The 17,331-nt window shown below is 51.2% G+C and overlaps 2 protein-coding genes across 2 annotated transcripts in view; both read left to right on the forward strand.

Moving 5' to 3' along the window:
• Positions 1–12,185, forward strand: part of LOC130871394 (mucin-12-like) — a 41,067-nt gene extending 28,882 nt beyond the window's left edge. Inside the window, exons 16-26 of the mRNA XM_057764732.1 lie at positions 317–487; positions 1,020–1,118; positions 1,883–2,010; positions 2,256–2,320; positions 4,650–4,801; positions 6,872–6,946; positions 7,075–7,237; positions 8,209–8,370; positions 8,995–9,071; positions 11,922–12,010; positions 12,141–12,185. Of these exons, the coding sequence (XP_057620715.1) occupies positions 317–487; positions 1,020–1,118; positions 1,883–2,010; positions 2,256–2,320; positions 4,650–4,801; positions 6,872–6,946; positions 7,075–7,237; positions 8,209–8,370; positions 8,995–9,071; positions 11,922–12,010; positions 12,141–12,185 (1,226 nt within the window). The remainder of the gene's footprint in view (positions 1–316; positions 488–1,019; positions 1,119–1,882; positions 2,011–2,255; positions 2,321–4,649; positions 4,802–6,871; positions 6,947–7,074; positions 7,238–8,208; positions 8,371–8,994; positions 9,072–11,921; positions 12,011–12,140) is intronic.
• Positions 12,186–14,149: 1,964 nt separating this feature from the next.
• Positions 14,150–17,331, forward strand: part of LOC130871395 (mucin-2-like) — a 45,776-nt gene continuing 42,594 nt past the window's right edge. The window contains exon 1 of the mRNA XM_057764733.1: positions 14,150–14,237. Within this exon, the coding sequence (XP_057620716.1) occupies positions 14,150–14,237 (88 nt within the window). The remainder of the gene's footprint in view (positions 14,238–17,331) is intronic.

The raw sequence follows: 17,331 nt of genomic DNA on the forward strand, positions 1-17,331 counted from the left end.
TCCACGTACAGGAACCCCCCCTCTACGAGCTCTCTGTCCACCACCATTCCTGATGAGTCAGCATCCCCCAGGACGCCATCACCAGACCTGTCCTCAACTGCTTTTACACCAGGACTCTCATCCCCTCCCCACAGTTCAAGGTCACCACTACCACCAGCATCACCTGACACCTCGCCAGCCTCATTCTCATCTCTACCCATTTTCTCCAGCATCCCAAGTTCAGTCCGTTCCCCAACATCACCAGGGAGCCCTGAAACCACGGTTCACGATGCTACTTCTTTGACACCTTCATTTCCTCACTCCTCCTCCTTGCCAGTGTTTGACTCTTCAGCCCAGACAAGCCCCCCTAGCTCTTCTCCTCCATCCTCTACCTCCATCCACTCCCCTTCTAGCAGCAACCCTGTGTTCAGCAGCTCTACTTCTCGCCCCCCCTTTCCCAGCGTATACCCTACTTCCATGAGGACTCAGGCCATCACTTTGCCATCACGTAAGTTTCATACAATTGGCTCTGCGTTTCTCCCTTAGGCCTTGGCTCTTAACCATCTTTCCCTATGTGGGACCATGTTGCATGTTTCCTGACATTTATAGCTACCAATGATTATTTCTCACATTGATATGTGTGGTCTTTGGCATGGGGTTGGAAGTACCAGAATGGCATCTCACTATGCGTCTCAGGCTAGGTTCAGTCTTGGGATCCATCTGCCACTTCCTCTCAAACACTGTGATTACAAGTGTGAGTCATTCGTGCCCAGCGTGCTGTTGTTGGTTCTTTTTGTTCATGGGTTCCTTTCCTCTTCCTCCTTCTCTTGTGTTTCTTGTATCCTTAAACCCATTTCTGTCTCCTCCTTTCTCCCTAGCTTCTAGAAGTAAGATGGGAATGAGGGGTTCTCAAATGTTGTACCATGGTCTAGCTTTAGCCCCCTTGTCAAGGTCAGGGCTTTGATGACACCCAGATGGGAGCAAGTGTTTTTGTCCCTGGAGCTCACTCAATGATCTTTTGAAATTCTGTCATTTCTTAGAGGACTGCAACAACGGGAGATGGAACGGAAGCCAGTGTGAATGCAAGCCGGGCTACACTGGGCAGCTCTGCGACACCATCCTGTATTCCTTCCCAATAGGTAATGACCCCTGTGAGACCGGCAGCCCTCCCTGTGCGCCTTGACACTTAAAGTGGTGGGCCATGTTGGAATGACCAACCATTCCCGTGGCTTCACTGCGGGGAGAGGAGGTAAAGTTATTCTTGTCCTTGTCCTCCTGCCTCTAACTTCAGGGCCACCCTCTCTGGCTCTCCTCCCGCCTCTGATCAGAAGGTTTCCACCCCAACCCTTTGTGAAGCCTCCCACCTAACTCCCTGGGTCTCCTTTTGGCAGTCCTCTCTCTGTGATCTCAAGAGTCAGGGTCTGGAGTCTGGGGAGATAGTTTCCACCAGTCAGGTATTCATGGTGCAAGTTTGGAGAGCTGAGTTTGGGTTCTCAGGACCCATGTCAAACTCGGCATAGTGCTGAGCATCTGCAGTCTCTGCCCCAGGGAGATGTGCACATCCCTGGGGCTCACTTACCAGACAGACTGGTGAACTCCACATCCAGTGAGAGACCTTGTCTCAAGCCCTAAGGTGGAGAGAGATAGAGGAAGATATGCAACATGCATGTCTGAACTCCATACATGTGTATGCACACACAAACATGCACGTGTGTGAACATGCATACATACCGGTAGAGACAGAAGTCTCAGCCACCCTCAGCTAACTCTTGAGTTTCTGTCCTCTTTTCCTCTCCTTTTCTCCTCCGTGATACCAACAGGCAGGAAACTTTACCTACCTCAGAGACATTCCCACAGGCCCTGAGGGTCGCTCTCTCATGCACCATGTTACCTGGTCCTACAGATATCCCAAATGTTGTCAACGCTACCGTGAGCATGACAGTAAAGGTGACCGACCGGAACTTCTCAGATGACCTGAAGAACACATCCTCCCAGGCCTACAAGGACTTCATCAAACTCTTCCTGAGCCAGGTAGGAGCAGTGACACTCGGTAAAGGGAGGGCTATGGTGATCCATCACATTTTCTCATCTGTAAGCCCTTTGTCTCCGAGAGTCTTAGGTCGGGTCCTCTCTGAGCCCCACCCCACTCAGGTCCCATAGAGGCAACCTCTGTGCTTTCCCTTTCCCTTTCCCATGGGCTCCACCCACACCAGCCTGGAGCTCTCTGAGGATGGGACATACTCCAGCTCTGTACGATCTCTGATTTTTTTTTCCAGATGGATAAAATTTACGAGGGTCATGACCTTCCCGAGTACAAAGAAGTGATCATCAAAGAACTGCTGTGAGTGGGGAGAGTGCCCCCTCTTTCTCTTCCTGCTCCTTCCTCCTACCCTGAGCTTAGGCTATGACATCTGTCTGGGACTGGGGAACTCCAGTCCTGAAGGAACACCCCAGAGTCCTGACTCACTCTGTCATTTGTTCATCATGGTTATCCATTCATAATCTGTTCATTTATTCATTAATCCATTCAAAAACTTGCCATGCACTCACTTGCCATGCACTCACTTGCCATGCACTCACTTGCCATGCACTCATAAACGCATCACTGGTTCTTTTCCTTGTCATCACAGTTACTCATTCATTCACCCCTTCGTTTGTTCACTGGGGTTACTCAGCTCCTTGCTCATGTGAGCTCTGTACTCGCTGCTCACTCCGCGTGTGCTCATGCATGATCTGTTCTTTCGTTGATTTTCATGTCTGTTCGCTGTTTGTGCCGATCCATTTTTCATCGTTCGTGTTTATTCATTCGCCACGAGTTTCTTTATTCGTCTAATCCATTCACTTTTATAATAACGATTTTATAATTGCCAACTTCTATTAAAAAAGCCAACCCCTAGCTGAGTGCCACACACTGGTAACACTTGTGCTTGGGAGCTTAAGACACGAAGGACAGAAGCTGAAGGCCAACCTGAACTACACAGGGAGTTCCAGGCCCACCCGGACTATGTAAAGAAACCCTGCTTCAACCAAACAAGAAAATCAAAACAAACAGTGTTAGATGCTTAGCTCACTATTCCTGGAGTACAGAATGGAGGGCACAGGGGGCCCCAAGACTGTGCACACTCCTGAGAGCTGTGATCAGGAACTGTAGTGTGTCAGGACAAAGAGCCGAGAGGCAAGTGTGGCCAGCGGGAGAGAACGCGACAGCTAAGGTTTAAAGGGGGGGGGGGTCATAATAAAGTAGAGAAAGGCCAGGGGAAGAGTTAAAGTAGGGGAAGCACTGGAGGGGAGCCCATAGTGCTGGCGGGGTGGGGGGGCAAATCTACAAACTTGGAAGCACACTCAGTAGTGGCCGCGGAGGTTGGAGAAATGACTCACGCCAATCCAGGAGACTGTTCCTCTCAGCAGCTGGCCTGCAAGCCGACTGGCTGCAGGGTAAAGAAAGGTGGGCAGAGGTCTACACTAGAGGCGATGGTGTCATGGTGTCAATGACCAGAGAAGGAGCTGGTGGGAGAAGGTCTTGAGAGATGAGCACCCCGTCAGACCGTGGGGATTTGGGGAGAGAAAAGAGAGAGTGCTGGAAACAGACTCCAGAGCTGCTGAGGCCTGCAGTGCCTGCGCTGGATGAGGGAAACGAAGAGGAGTAAGAAGGCCGCTGGCTTCTCCTGGCAATGACCGTGACAGATGATGGCCTCTGTCTCGAAACCGTTCCCCTCAGCAGCACCACTGGCCACTTAGTGAGGGGCTTCAAGGCTAGGCTCCCACTTATTAACAGAATTCATTCTTTATTCCTCCTCCTTCTCCCCCTCTCCGCTGCCATCGCCCTCCCCCCTCCTCCTTCCCCTGCTTCTACAAGCACTGAAGCTGTAATCACCATGTTCAACTGTTTTTACGTTCTTGATGCTCTGAATGCGTTCCTCCATTTTCCATTCCCAGCAACACATCTTCACCCAAGGGTCTCTATGTTCTATGACGTTATTGTGTATGTTGTGTGTGCAGCAAATGTGTGCTTGTACCACTGTATACACGTGGAGGGATGGAGGTCACAGGGTATCACAGGGTATCTGGAGGAGTTGCAGCTCTCCTTCTACCTGGAACCAAACTCTGTCCATGAGGCTTGGCTAGACCCAAGCCTCTATTATTTTTTTTTTTGAGACAGGATTTCTCTGTCCCGGAACTAGCTCTTGTAGACCAGGCTGGCCTTGAACTCACAGAGATCCGCCTGTCTCTGCCTCCTGAGTGCTGGGATTAAAGGCGTGCGCCACTACCACCCAGCCCAAGCTATTGTGACAAACACTGAGATTTACCAATCTTGAACTGTCTTACTCAACTGGCTCCTTGGAATTTGTTAACTGTCGAAGAGTGGGAGCCCTCATTTTTTTCTTTCCTTTCCCTCTTCCATTCCTCCCTTCTTTTCTTCCTTCCATTCTTCCTTCCCGCCTCCCTCCACCCTTTTATTTCTTTTGGATTTTTGAAACAAAGGTCTCACTCACTATGTGGCCCAGGTTGGCTTTGAGCATGTGATTCTCCTGCCTCAGCCTTCCAAATGCTGGGACGCCAGGGGTGAATCACCACACCCCTTGCCTCCCCATCTCCTCTCTTGCTGCTTTCGTCCTCCTTGCTGGGTGTGGGTGACGTGGAGGAAATGTTGGCGTCTCTCCCACTTGCAGCAATGGCAGCATCGTGGTGAAAAGTGAGGTGGTTCTGGAGGCGAACTACACCCCCGAGTACCAGACACTGTTCAGCAACCTCACCAGGATCGTGAGAGCCAAGATCATGAATGCGACTAGAGCCAATGAGACTGACAGGTCCTTGTGTCAAAGTAAGTCCTTCTGAGACGCCTTGGCATTGCTGGGAAGGAAGCCTGGGTGCAGTTGGTTGGTTTTTGGCTTTTTACTCTTTTGGGGCCCACCACTCAGCTCCCAAATAAATACATGGAGACTTATTCTTACTTATGAATGCCTGGTCTTGACTTGTTTCTAGCCAGCTTGTCTAACTTAAATTATCCCATTTTTCTTTAACTACATTTTGCCTCTGGATTTTCTTTATTCTGTATTTCTTTCTTTATTTCTATATACCTTTTGTTATATACCTCTTTCTTTATACCTCTATATCTATATATCTATATCTATATCTATCTATATATATATATATCTTTCCTTCGTACTCCATGGATGGCTGGGTGGCTGGGTTTCTGGGTGGCTGGGTGGCTGGGTTGCTGGGTGGTTGAGTGGCTGGCCCCTGGTGTCCTCCTCTCCTTCTCCTTTTCTCTCTCCTCCATTCTGTCAAGGTTAGATTTCTCTTCCTATTTATTCTCTCTGCCCTCTAGCCCCGCCTATCCTTTCTCCTGCCTTGCTATTGGCCGTTCAGTGCTTTATTAGACCAATTGGGTGTTCTAGACAGGCAAAGTAACACAGCGTCACAGAGTTAAACAAATGCAGCATAAAAGAATATAGCACATCCTTGCATCAGTAAACAAACGTTCCACAGCATAAATGAACATAACATATCTTAAACTAATATCCCACAACATCTGGTCTCTACCTCCTTCTCTCTCTCTCTCTCTCTCTCTCTCTCTCTCTCTCTCTCTCTCTCTCTCTCTCTCTTTCTCTCTCTCCTCATTTAGAACAGCAGAGTCCCCATAGGGAAAGTGTGTGTGGTAGCTCACACCCACATCTCTGCACTAAGGAAGCTAAGGCAGGAGGATTGTCATGAGTTCAGAGATAGTCTGGCTCCACAGTGAACTCCAGGCTTATAGCCCCCTTTCAACAAAAGGCAGGGGTTCTGGAGAGATGGCTTAGCAGCTGAGAGCACTTGCTGCTCTTACAGAGGACCTGAGTTCAGTTCCCAGCACTCACAGTTCACAGCTGCCTCCAATTCCAGTCCAAAAGATCCAGTGCCCTCTTCTGGTCTCCACAGCCATCTCCACACACATGTGAACACACGCATGTGCACATACGCACGTGCACACACACACATGCACACACGTGCGTACACGGAGGGTTAAATAAAAATAAAATAAATCTTAAGGGGTTGGAAATTAAGAGTGCTTGCCTATCAAGTGCAAGGCCCTGGGTTCAGTCCTTGGCTCTAGAAACAAAACAAACAGAACCCCCAACAAAACAAAACAAAAACCAAGATAATTGGCAATACAACCTTTTGCCAGGCAGTGGTGGCGCACACCTTTAATCCCAACACTCAGAAGACAAAGGCAGGTGGATCTCTGAGTTCAAGGTCAGCCTGGTCTACAAGCTGAGTTCCAGGACGACCGCAAAGACTGTTACACAGAGAAACCCTGTCTCAGAAAGCAACAAACTTGACTCCATCCTGCTCCCTGCCACTCTGTTCAGTCCCAGACTGAAGTTGTCACCCCCATGTCCCCTGGGAGTCTGCTCACAGGTTTGACTGTGTACCTGGAGCTCCAATATTGGTTCAGTGTGGACGGTTGATACAGAAGAAAACAGAAGGGAAAGGGGAGGAGGGAGGTGGGGAGGAGGGAAGAGGAGGAAGCAGATGAAGGAAGCAGGAGGCGGAAAAGAAGATGGGGAGGAAGCAGAGGAGAGCAGTTGGGGGAGAGAGAACAAAAATAAGGACGAGGAGGAGGGAGAAGAGGGGGAAAGAGCAGGGATGGAAAGCGAGAGTCAAGTGGAGGAGGGAGAGGAGGAAGAGGGGAAGAAGAGGAAGGAGAAAGGGGAGGAGCCTGGGTGGGAGAAGAGCAGGAACCTGGGTGGGAGAAAGGGGAGGAGCCTAGTGGCAGAAGAGGAGGAGTCTTGGGGGGAGGGGGGAGGATCCTGAGTAGGAGAAAGGGGAGGAGCCTGGGTGGGAGAAGGGGAGACCGAAGGAAGCCCTTATGGTTTTCATTTTGTTTTTCTCTCCCCTTTATCGTGGACAGATGCCAAACTGTGCTACAATTCTAACTTCACCACTGTGCACACGGAGACTCTAAAGTTCAGCTTCAACCCCGTGGGTGAGTGTGGAGCCTGAAACTATAAGCCCCTTGGAGCTGTGGGCAGGAGCCTATGGAGTGTGGATGGTAAATGGGTCCAGGGAGAGTCCTAGCGTTGCCGACTGGAGCTGCCATTCCTCGTCCTATAGAGCGTTGCATGCGGGAGGCTGCCAAGGACTTTGGCCAGTACTTCTACCCAGAGGTTCTCGAGGGAAGACTGACCTGCGTGAATAAGTGCACTCAGGGGACAAAGTCACAACTCAACTGCAACCTGGGCCAGTGCCAGCTGCTCCGCTCAGGGCCCCGCTGTGTGTGAGTGCCTACCTCCTTCCGTCCATCACTCCCTCCTTCTCCTGACGGGAGGGTGTCCCCAGAGGGTTGGAATCACCAACTTGCTGCACCATGCCCTGCGCCTCACCCACCCCCAGTTTCTCTTGTGCCTGAGTAGCTAGGTGGGCAAGTGACATGGGCAAATAACAAGGCAACTGTATCTAGCAATGGGGATGCTTGGAAGGCACCCCCGCGGTCTTCTACGTTTCTCTTAACTCTGTGGGGATCTCCCTCTACCCTCTGCCACCATGAGAGTGATGGGTGGCCACATGTTCTAGATTCGGGTATTCTCCAGTCCAGCCAGGGTTTTTCTGAGAAGGTTCAAGCTATTGGCCCTGTCACCAGTCACTTCCTCTATTCCCATCTTCTCACTCCTTCCTTCTTCCTCCCTTTCCTCCCCTTCCCTTCTTTATTTCCTTCCTTCTTTCTTCCCTCGCCTGTCCCTTTTCTTCATTTTTTTTTCAGATTGGGTCTCTGTAGCCCAGGTTGGACTGGAATTCACTGTGTAGCCCAGGCCAGCCTCCATCTTGAACCAATCTTTCTTCTACAACCTCCCTGAGTACTGGGATTCCAGACCTGACCTGTCGTGCCTAGCTTCATCATTAATTTCTCTTACGACATTTTAGCCATAAACACGTCTAACTGAGACCTGGACATGCTAGTTTCCAGATCAAAAATGAAAGTACAGAGTGATAAACACGATAAGAGCCCCATTCAGATGCCAACTGCTTTGAGATTAGATGTGCAAGCAAGTGTCTCGCTAGGACAAGACATTCAGTACCCCGAGGTCCCTCTGAGGTCATCCTGAGTTTCCTCTCTCCCACACTTTAGAGTCAGTACCCTGGCTCCCCAACCACCACTTTCCTTTAGGGAAGTTTCCTGGGCTTTGAATAATTTCCCTTCAGGAGACCTGATTTAAGGAACCTCGCCTGAGCCTGTGTGTGTATCTGCAGGTGCCCGAACACAGACACCCACTGGTACTGGGGAGAGACTTGCGAGTCTAGAACCAGCAAGAGACTCGTGTACGGACTTGTGGGCACCGTGCTGTCAGTGCTGCTGGTCCTTGTGGTCATCTTGGCTGTGTTCCTTGGCCGGTCCCAGAAAAAGCTGCACAGGTGAGCTCACACGCATCCAGAGAGAAGGCACCAATCGGGGAGTGAGGACACTCCACCCAGAAGTCACTGTCTTACTGTTCTACAGTTCTGGCTGTGAAGACATAAGCATGAGGCCAAGCAGGGCGTCTAGCCCCACCCATCGCTGGCATCACCAAGGGTGGCTTTTCTATCTGATCGTCTCTTTGAGTGAGAAGTGGAAATAGAAACTTAAGCACTGAAAATAGTTTACACAATAAAATTATGTTTTATTATCTAGACTTCCTTAGAGAGTATCAAGGAAGCTGGGTCTGAGCCAGATAGGGCAAGATGCACATTCTAAGAATTACCAAGAAATAGTCACTAGGACATCTGGGCTAGAAATGGGCAAAAGGGACTCTGCAACCTTCCCCACCCCTGCCATTTCATACCCGGAGACTGGGGCCCATCAGGGAACTGCAGGATGTTTAGGGAGCCTGGCTACTGCCTGTGGAGCTGGCGAAACCAGAGTGAGCCAGTTGTCCCTCCTCATGGCCGCTACTTTGAAAGGTAGAGATGTGACTGCCCACCCTCAGGGTCAGGGTCTGCCGAGTCCCCTCCTACTCCTGTTACACGCGGCCGGCTCACTTGTGACATGACTGTTTGCAGGCCAAAATACGACCTGTCTCAGGCATGGCAGAGAGAAGCTTTCCCTGGAATCTTCCGGAGTTCTGGCATCTGGGAAGGTAATGGTTCTGTGGGGAGGGGGGAGGGGAGGGGGCGACACAAGTCCTGCCTTGCTGTGCCCTGATGACAGCTCACGTCACATCTGCCCCTGCATCAGCGCACCCACCCCTTGCTCTTTTGTGGTCCCTTGTCCCCTTGTCCTTCCCTAGCATCCAGGCCTCTCACTGACCTCCTGGTTTGTTTTAACCACATCTGTTGAGTGGGCACATTGCGTGCTACGGTATGTGGGCAGAGGTCAGGGGACAATTTTCAGGAGTTGGTTCTTTCCTTCCATCATGTGGGTCTCTCGATGGGACTCTGGTCACCTTACACACCTCTGGACCTTTTCCCGCTTCTCCCCCGCTCCCCGCATCAAATTCCCAGGGCCTCCACTGAGCATCCTCTCCTCTCTGTGTTTCTGTACACGTCACACCACTATCTGAAAGGCTCCATTCCCCACCACCTATACCAGCCTCAAACCTACTGTTTCCATAACCTATTTACGACCCCTTCCCTCTCCAGGGACCCCCCTCCACCCCACTTTGTCCTAATCTCCTCTCCCTGGTGCTGTGTCTGCCCGAGTCTCTGTCCATGCCTTGCCAGGTAACTTCTCCTATCAGCACGGCTGCCTCTGCCCAGTTCCTCTAAGCAGGCTTAGACTTCCCACCTTTCCGTTTGTGTGTGTGCGTGCATGCACATACAGGCACATACACACACTCCTACACACATGCGTGCCGAGGTCAGTCTCAGGTGTCGATCCTCAGAAGCTGCACAAGCAGTTTTGGACGACAAGGTCTTTTTCAGAACCCTGGGGTCCATGGATTGGGTCAGGCTGACCGGAGAGTCACAGGGATCCGCCAGTGTGTTTCCGCAGTGCTGGGGTCATAAGTGCGTATTACTGCGGTGAACCTTTCATATGGATCCCGAGGACCCAACTCAGGCCTTAAGTATTTATGAGGCGAACATTTTACCAGCTGAGTCATCTTTCCTACATAGCTCTTTGCTGTGCCTGTGTAGCCCAGGGTGATCTCAAACAAACTGCAGTGTAGTACAGGTTGGCCTTGAACCTAAGGATCCTCCTAATTTAGCCTCCCAGGTGCTGGGATTACAGATGTGCACCTCCACACCCACGGTGTCCACTTCCTAGGGGTTTTATGACCCCTTGTATGCTACCTTTTTCCCAGTGATTCAGGTTAGGCTCAGAGTCATCTCCCACCTCACAAGACAAGGATGTCAGACACGCAGCCACTCTCCAGAGCGCCAGGACATGGCAGTGCACAGACTATGACCAGAGCACCGGGCCAGGTATGGCCCAGCCTGGACTTCGGGTCCATCGAAGGCTTCTAACGTAAGCCTGAATCTTCAAACAAGTGACTCAGAGACTGTCTTCCTGGTCCTACAAACAATCCCAGAGTCGACAGTCAGACCCTTCTTAGGTTAGAAGCACTACTTATGAAAATGCATGGGAGAGATGGCTCAGAGGTGAAGAGCACGGGCTGCTCTTCCAAAGGACCCGGGTTTGATTCCCAGCACCCACATGGCTGGTCACAACTGTCTGTAACTCCAGTTCTAGGAGATGTGACACCCTCACATAGACAGGTATGCAGGCAAAACCCCAATGTATATTAAATAAATAAATCTTTAAAAAGAAAATCTCAGGGGGCCACACTCCTGTAATCCCAGCATTCAGGAGATGGACATAGGAGAGTCAAGTTCAGGGTCATCTTCTGTTCCATAACAAGTTTGAGGCTAGGTGGTTTACGTGTCTTCTCCTCCCCCGCCCAAAAAAAAAATAGGAAGAAAAGAAAGAAAGAAAGGAAAGGAAAGAAAAGAAAGAAAAGAGGGCTTCGGAAGGTGTTGATAAAAGAGCGGGTATATGATGTTGTGTGTTTGTTTATGTAGAACAGGGTCTCGCTCTGTAGCCCAGGCTAGCTTTGAACCCACCAGCCTTCTAGCCAAGCCTCCCAAGCCGCTGAGTGGACAGGTATATATATCACCAATCCACAGATGAGTTTTAAGTGGGTCACTCAAGTGGGTCTGAGGGGGACAGCACGGGAGATGGGGACAAGGTGGCAGGATGAGAAGAGGGGAACCAGATGAGGCAGTTTGGAGTAGGGCTGGGCTTGCTGGCAGGCTGGCAAAGGGAATATGGTGGCCGCTGAGTCGGGCATCCACAAGAGAAGCCCGTGGGACACACTGACTCCCTGGACCCGGTGGAGTGCCGAAGGGGAGGACTCTCCGACCTGAAGACAGCACCGGGAGTCTCAGTGGGCAAAGGGAGGGCTGGCGATTAAAGAGGGAGAGGGGACGGGGCTCCTAGGATCATCCTGACATGTAGCCGTTACAGGAGGCAGTCTAAGATGCCCGCTGAGGAATGGGTAAGATGCCAAGGAGAAGAACCAGGCCCTGGGCTGGACTCCAGAAAGTCAGGAAGAAGAAGTGGAGGTTGCTGGTGTACAACAGCCACGGGGATGATTTCCTAAAAGCCTGGGTTGTCTGCTGTGTTTACATAGTTGCTAAGGACCAGGCAGGTGAGGGGTGTAGTATGTGACTCAAGAGGGTGCTACCAGCTCCACTCCCAACCTCGCACCGATGACAGTGACTTCTATGGGTATGACTTGTGACCCATGGTACACAGTACTAGGTGAGTAGGGAGGCCGTTCTCTCTGCCTGGCCTCCCTGTATGGCTCCAGACCAGCTTCCAGGCTCAAGCCAAGTTCACTAAGACTCCAACGAGGATTGGAAAAGTCGAAGTAGTTATCTTCATTTTTTTTGAACCCCTGCCCCCCACCCACACTCATCCCACCTGCCCATGGCTGCTCCCGCTTCCTCTGAGGGGCCCCTGTCTTACACCACACCTTTCCCTACAGGCCAGAATCTGAAAGAGGATCAACTAGGCCTGGAGCAAGGGCGCAACCACTTCCAGCCAAACCTGCAGTATGTGGACCCCAACACTGAGGTGACACAGCTAAGAGCTTCCCCTCTTTGGGGCTTCTCACTCTCTTACTCCTGGGTTTTCCCTGCCCCCCCCCTCCGCCTGTGGTTCCTCCCAACCTCTGCTCCACTTCACCTGTCTCTCTCTTCCCCAGCTCAACTTTCAGAGGCCCGAGGTGGTGAAATCAGCAGCCCCGTGAGAACAGAATCATCTAGGGTACCCCATCCTGCCCCATCCAGATTCAGACAAGAGAGAGCCGGAGTCCCCACCACAGGTTTTCCTGGTTGGCTAAGACGAAACTGACACAGGATCCCAAAGCTCTGCGTGTCTGATCTGAGGTGGCCGGAGTTCGTCCGTGGGTCACTGCAAGAAGACTAACCAAAGGAGCAAAGAGTCGAGGCCCGGGAGCCAGGTACCACCTCCTCCTCCTCACCTCCACGTTTGAGGAACCCAAGGCTTCTAAACACTTTGGCATCTTTGTCTGTGTGTGGGTTCCGCCCCGCTCTGGAATTCCCCCATCAATAAAGCATTTCTCCAATGCAGAGTCTTAGGTTTTCTCTTCCTGATGTGTGTGTTGGGGGGCAGCCTAGGGTAGTGGATTGCATCTGGAAGTAATGGAGGGACATATCTTGTGCCCCTCTCTGGGTGGAACAATCTTCCCAGGATTAAATATTCCCAGTGTCTGAACCACTTGCCTCTTCCAACTGGGGCAGGGCTAGGCCCATCTCTGCCAGAGGTCACTGAGGACGGACAAACCCAGGGTCAGGCCTTGGGCACAGAATGCCTCGGGTCCCAGAGCAAAGCGGTGGGAACCTCCAGAAGGCTGAGGACTGAGTGTTTGGTTCCATAACCCTGAGGGTGGACAAGGTCACTCCAGGTGGCCATGAGGCTGGCGAGGGGGCCTTGCTTACCTCTTAATTCACAAGCTTAAGAATTCCTGATGGACAGAGCGGGGAGACTACTGGAAGTGGGGGCTTTTCAGGATCAGCTAAAAACCTGGCACAAGGAATCTAAACTCCCAGGAATCTACAAGGGTGGCCCCAGTTAAGACTCCTAGCGATGGTAGATAGGTAGCCTGAACTGGCCATCATCTGACCAGATTGATACCTAACCCAACTGTCCACTAGCCGATGGAAACAGAAGCAGACCCACAGCCAAACATTAGGCGGAGTTTGGGGATCCTACAGAAGAAGGGGAGAAAGGATTGTAGGAGCCAGAGGGGTCAAGGACACCACAAGAAAACCCACAGAATCAACTAACCTGGGTTCCTAGGGGAACACAGAGACTGAACCGACAACCAGGGAGCCTGCATGGGACTGACCTAGGCCCTCTGCATACATGTGACAGCTGTGTAGCTTGGTCCTCTTGTGGGACTCCTAACAGTGAGAACAGGGCCTGTCTTGACTCTTTTACAGGCTTCTGGGACCCTACCCCTCATACTGGATCACCTTGTCTAGCCTAAATACATGGGGAGGTGCTTAGTCTCGCCGCGACTTTATATGCCATGTTGTGTTGCTACTCATGAGACCTGTCTCTTCCTAAACAGAAATGGAGAGGAAATGGATTAGGGGGGTGGGAACAGAGGAGGCATAGGGGGAGGAACTAGGAGGGGGGGGAATTGCAGCCAAGATGTTACATATATAATATACTATATATATATGTGTGTGTGTGTGTGTGTGTATTTATGCACACACACATACACACACACATGAACTTCTAATCATCTCAGGGTGTCATAACTTGAACCCCATGTCCTGCTGGGGTACCTATAGAACAGAAAGAGGGACGGCTTGAGGGATGGTGGACAAATCCAGGATATTCCCCTTTCTTGCTCAGATCTGGGCTCTATTGTGCGTCTCTGTGGGGAGGCCAGGAGCACTACTCCCCACACCACCCCTCACTGGGGTGATGAATCTCATTACCTACCCGAACACCTATGTGCTTGTCTGGCCAAGAAAGGGAACCGCTCCCTTTGCTCTTTGGCCCAGCCAGAATAGCCAGCCGCCACCCCCTCGTCATACGGGAAGCTGTCAGGTTGACTCCTATTCACACTGACCCCCCCCACCCTCAGTATCTCAGAGGTCAAAGGTCTCTTGGCTGTTTTTATTTCTGGGGTTCCCTGGCTCGCGTTCATTTCACCATACGCTACCCTAACCTCCAACGATGTCGCTGAAGACAAGGCAGACTGCGGCGCTCTGCCTGCTGGCGCTCATCCTCCAGTTTCTGCCTCAGTTCACTGCTTCCGCAGAGGGTGAGTAGCTCCCCAGCCCCACTGTCCTGGGCCCCTTTCCCACAAGCCCACATCCCTGAGCTGCCAGGCTCCAGGGCAGAGCTAACTCCTCCATCAAAAGCAACCGAGACATCTACTTGATGCTCGGCTTGAAGCTTCTTTCCTGTCCCCTAAAGAGCTTTGGGGAAAGACCAGTTTGCCTCTCTGGGCGGCCACCACTCCAGGGAGCGACAGTAACAGGTGTCAGTTGAGTGGCCGCTGGGATTAGCAGAATCCTCCCTTCCCTGCGGGTAGACACCCAGCCATGTTAAATAGAGCCTGCGTTTATCTCAGTGTGCCTATCCGGGTGCTCTTATCTCCCATCTTTGTGTGTGAGGAGAGGGTGGAAAGACAGTCTTGCCATGCTATAGGCCAGGCTGACCTAAAACTTAACCATGTAATCATTCAGATCCTCCTGCCTCAGCCTCCCAAGGCTGGGATGGCAGGCTTGGCAGGGTCACCTTCACATAACATACAATAACTGCTGTCTTGTTCTGCCTTCTCTAATCTCTGTCCTGGCATGCGCGCACATGTGTGTGCGTGTGCACGTGTGTGTGTGTGTGTGTGTGTCCCTTCCTCTCCTGCCTTACTAACCAAGGAAGCTACAGGACCACAGCAAGATGGGACGTCAGAAACCACAGAGTCTAACGTTCTCATGTACTAATGGTGTTGGGCATCTGTTCAACTCCTCTCTGGTCTGTTTGCTCCTCTGGAAAGACAAGGGTTGGTTCATTCGGGTGGGGAAAGCCTGCCATCCCATCACCTGGGAAAGACTGAAAGTTTAAGATCTGCCGCAGAGTGAGTTCAAGGCTAACCTCAGCAACTTAGTGAGAGCCTATCTCAGAACAAGAATTAAAAATGGGACGGGGAGCCCCATAGGGTGGCATGAGGCATTAGGACTTGGGAGGCAGAGACAGATGATTCTCTATGAGTTTAAGGCCATCCTGGTCTACAATAGTGAGTTCCAGGCCAGCCAAGGTTACTTAGAAAGACCCTGCCTAAAATAAATCAATCAATCAAATAAATAAAAAGTACTGGGAAACCGGACATTATGGTAGCAAACACCTTTAATTCCCAGCACTCAGGAGGCAGACACAGGCAGATCTCTGTGAGTTTGAGGCCAGCCAGGGCTACTATCTCAGGGGGAAAAAAGCATAAATAAAATAAAATAAGATGAAAAAGGGGGAACTGCACTTGCCTAGAATTCTCTAGCAAGGGACTAGGTGACTCAACAGTAGAGTGCCCGCACAGAAGGCCCAGCCGGGGGCCAGGCTGCTATGGTAGAGCATCTGTTTAGCATGTGTGAAGTCCTGGGCTTGGATTTCTTATTTTTAAACTCATTTCATGTATGTGTATGTGTGTCTGTATGTGGGTGCCCCAAGAGACCACAGGGAATGTTGGATTCCTTGAGCTAGAGTTACAGGTGTTTGTGAAGTGCCCAAATGTGTGATGCTGGAATCTGAACTCATTCCTGACAGAACACCCCAGAGCCACCTTTCCAGTCCCCTGGGTGGGGGGTGTTGGGATTTCTAAGGATCCATTTAATTTAGTTGTTTAGGACTCTTTGGCCCTGGGAACCAGGCTCAGGGGAGCGAGAAATGAGAGTGGATCTGCCAGTCTGCCCCTTTGTCTGGTCCCAGAGAAGGAAGGGAAACTGAGGCAGAAACAAACCACACAGATCCCAACTTCTTTCCTTTCTCTCCCAACTTGATGGTTCCTTGGGAGGATTAGGGGGACAGAAAGGGTCTTTCAGTCAAGAGGGACAAGATGCTTTCATCGTAAAGGCCTGCTTCAGACTTTGTCTTGCCTTGGAACTCACTGCCCCCTAGGCCATGGCCCCTACCACGTCTTCTCTAGTGAGAACGAGGCATGGAGGACAGAGGGCAATACAGGTGAGGGCTGATCTTACGGGGGTAGCATTTAAGCTCCTGTCGGGTCCCAGTAGGGTAGGAGTTTCCCAGCTCCCTGCCATCTCTCCGCCCCATCTCTCTCTCTCTGTCTCTCTGTCTCTCTCTCTCTGTCTCTCTCTCTCTCCCTCTCTTTTCCCTTTCTCCACTTCCTTCTCACCCCACCTTGGTCTACCCACTATGCTATGACCCATCCATCTCTAGCCTCGACTTCCCCCTCTGTAGAATGGAGCTTCCAGAGCTTCCAGATTCTCTCTGCTCTGCTGAATTCTATACACCCCCTCCACCTTGGGGCTTGATCTCCAGGATCCTAATCAAAGTCCATTAGTGTTTGGGTTCTTCTGTGTTCTTTACCCAGGGACCCAGGGCACTACACCTCTTCAAGACCACTGGACTTGGCTATGACAGGATAGGGTGTAGCTACAGAAATAATTCCATGATCTCAGATAAGCCCTACCTGGAAGATGCCCTCTTATCTTCCTTCTATAGCTGTGTACGTGACATACTAATGAGACATGGTGTCTTCTGGGCTTGCCCACAACTGTTTAGCCTTAACTGTTACCCTCTTAGTCACCCCCATGATGACTCCTGTCCACATGAGCCTTCTCACCCACCACCTTTCACGGGTCCCAGGTACATGATCCATCCTTTATTTCCATCACTCTCCCATTCCCTGGTTGTCATAGCAACAACCCACCACCTGGGTAGCTTAGCATGGCAGAGTTCTCATCTCGCATTTCTGGCTGGGGGGTCAAGCAGGGTGTCCATCTTCGTTGTTGCTGTTGTTTTAATCGACTTTGTGTGTGTTGAAGGGGTGGGAGGAAGACAGCTTGGAGAAATCAGCTCTGGCCTTCCACCATGTGGGATCCAGGGATACAACGTAGGCCGTCATGTTAGGCACCAATGTCTTTCTCCTCTGAGCCACCTCACCAGCCCGCCTCACACATTTAGAAGGCCCTCTGCAGGGTCTGTCCCCAAGACCCTGGTGGCTACTGACGAATCTCTGGTGTTTTGGGGCCCTCATCTGCCTCTGCTTTCTTAGTCCCCATGATATTCTCCGCAAGTACACACCTGTGTTGGGTCCAGATCTTCCCATATATACGGACACCGGTGGTGCTGGATTGGGGATCGTGTGAATGACCTCAGTTTGACACAATACTTTGCAAAGA

Source organism: Chionomys nivalis, chromosome 3 (assembly GCF_950005125.1).
Source record: "Chionomys nivalis chromosome 3, mChiNiv1.1, whole genome shotgun sequence".
Taxonomy (NCBI): domain Eukaryota; kingdom Metazoa; phylum Chordata; class Mammalia; order Rodentia; family Cricetidae; genus Chionomys; species Chionomys nivalis.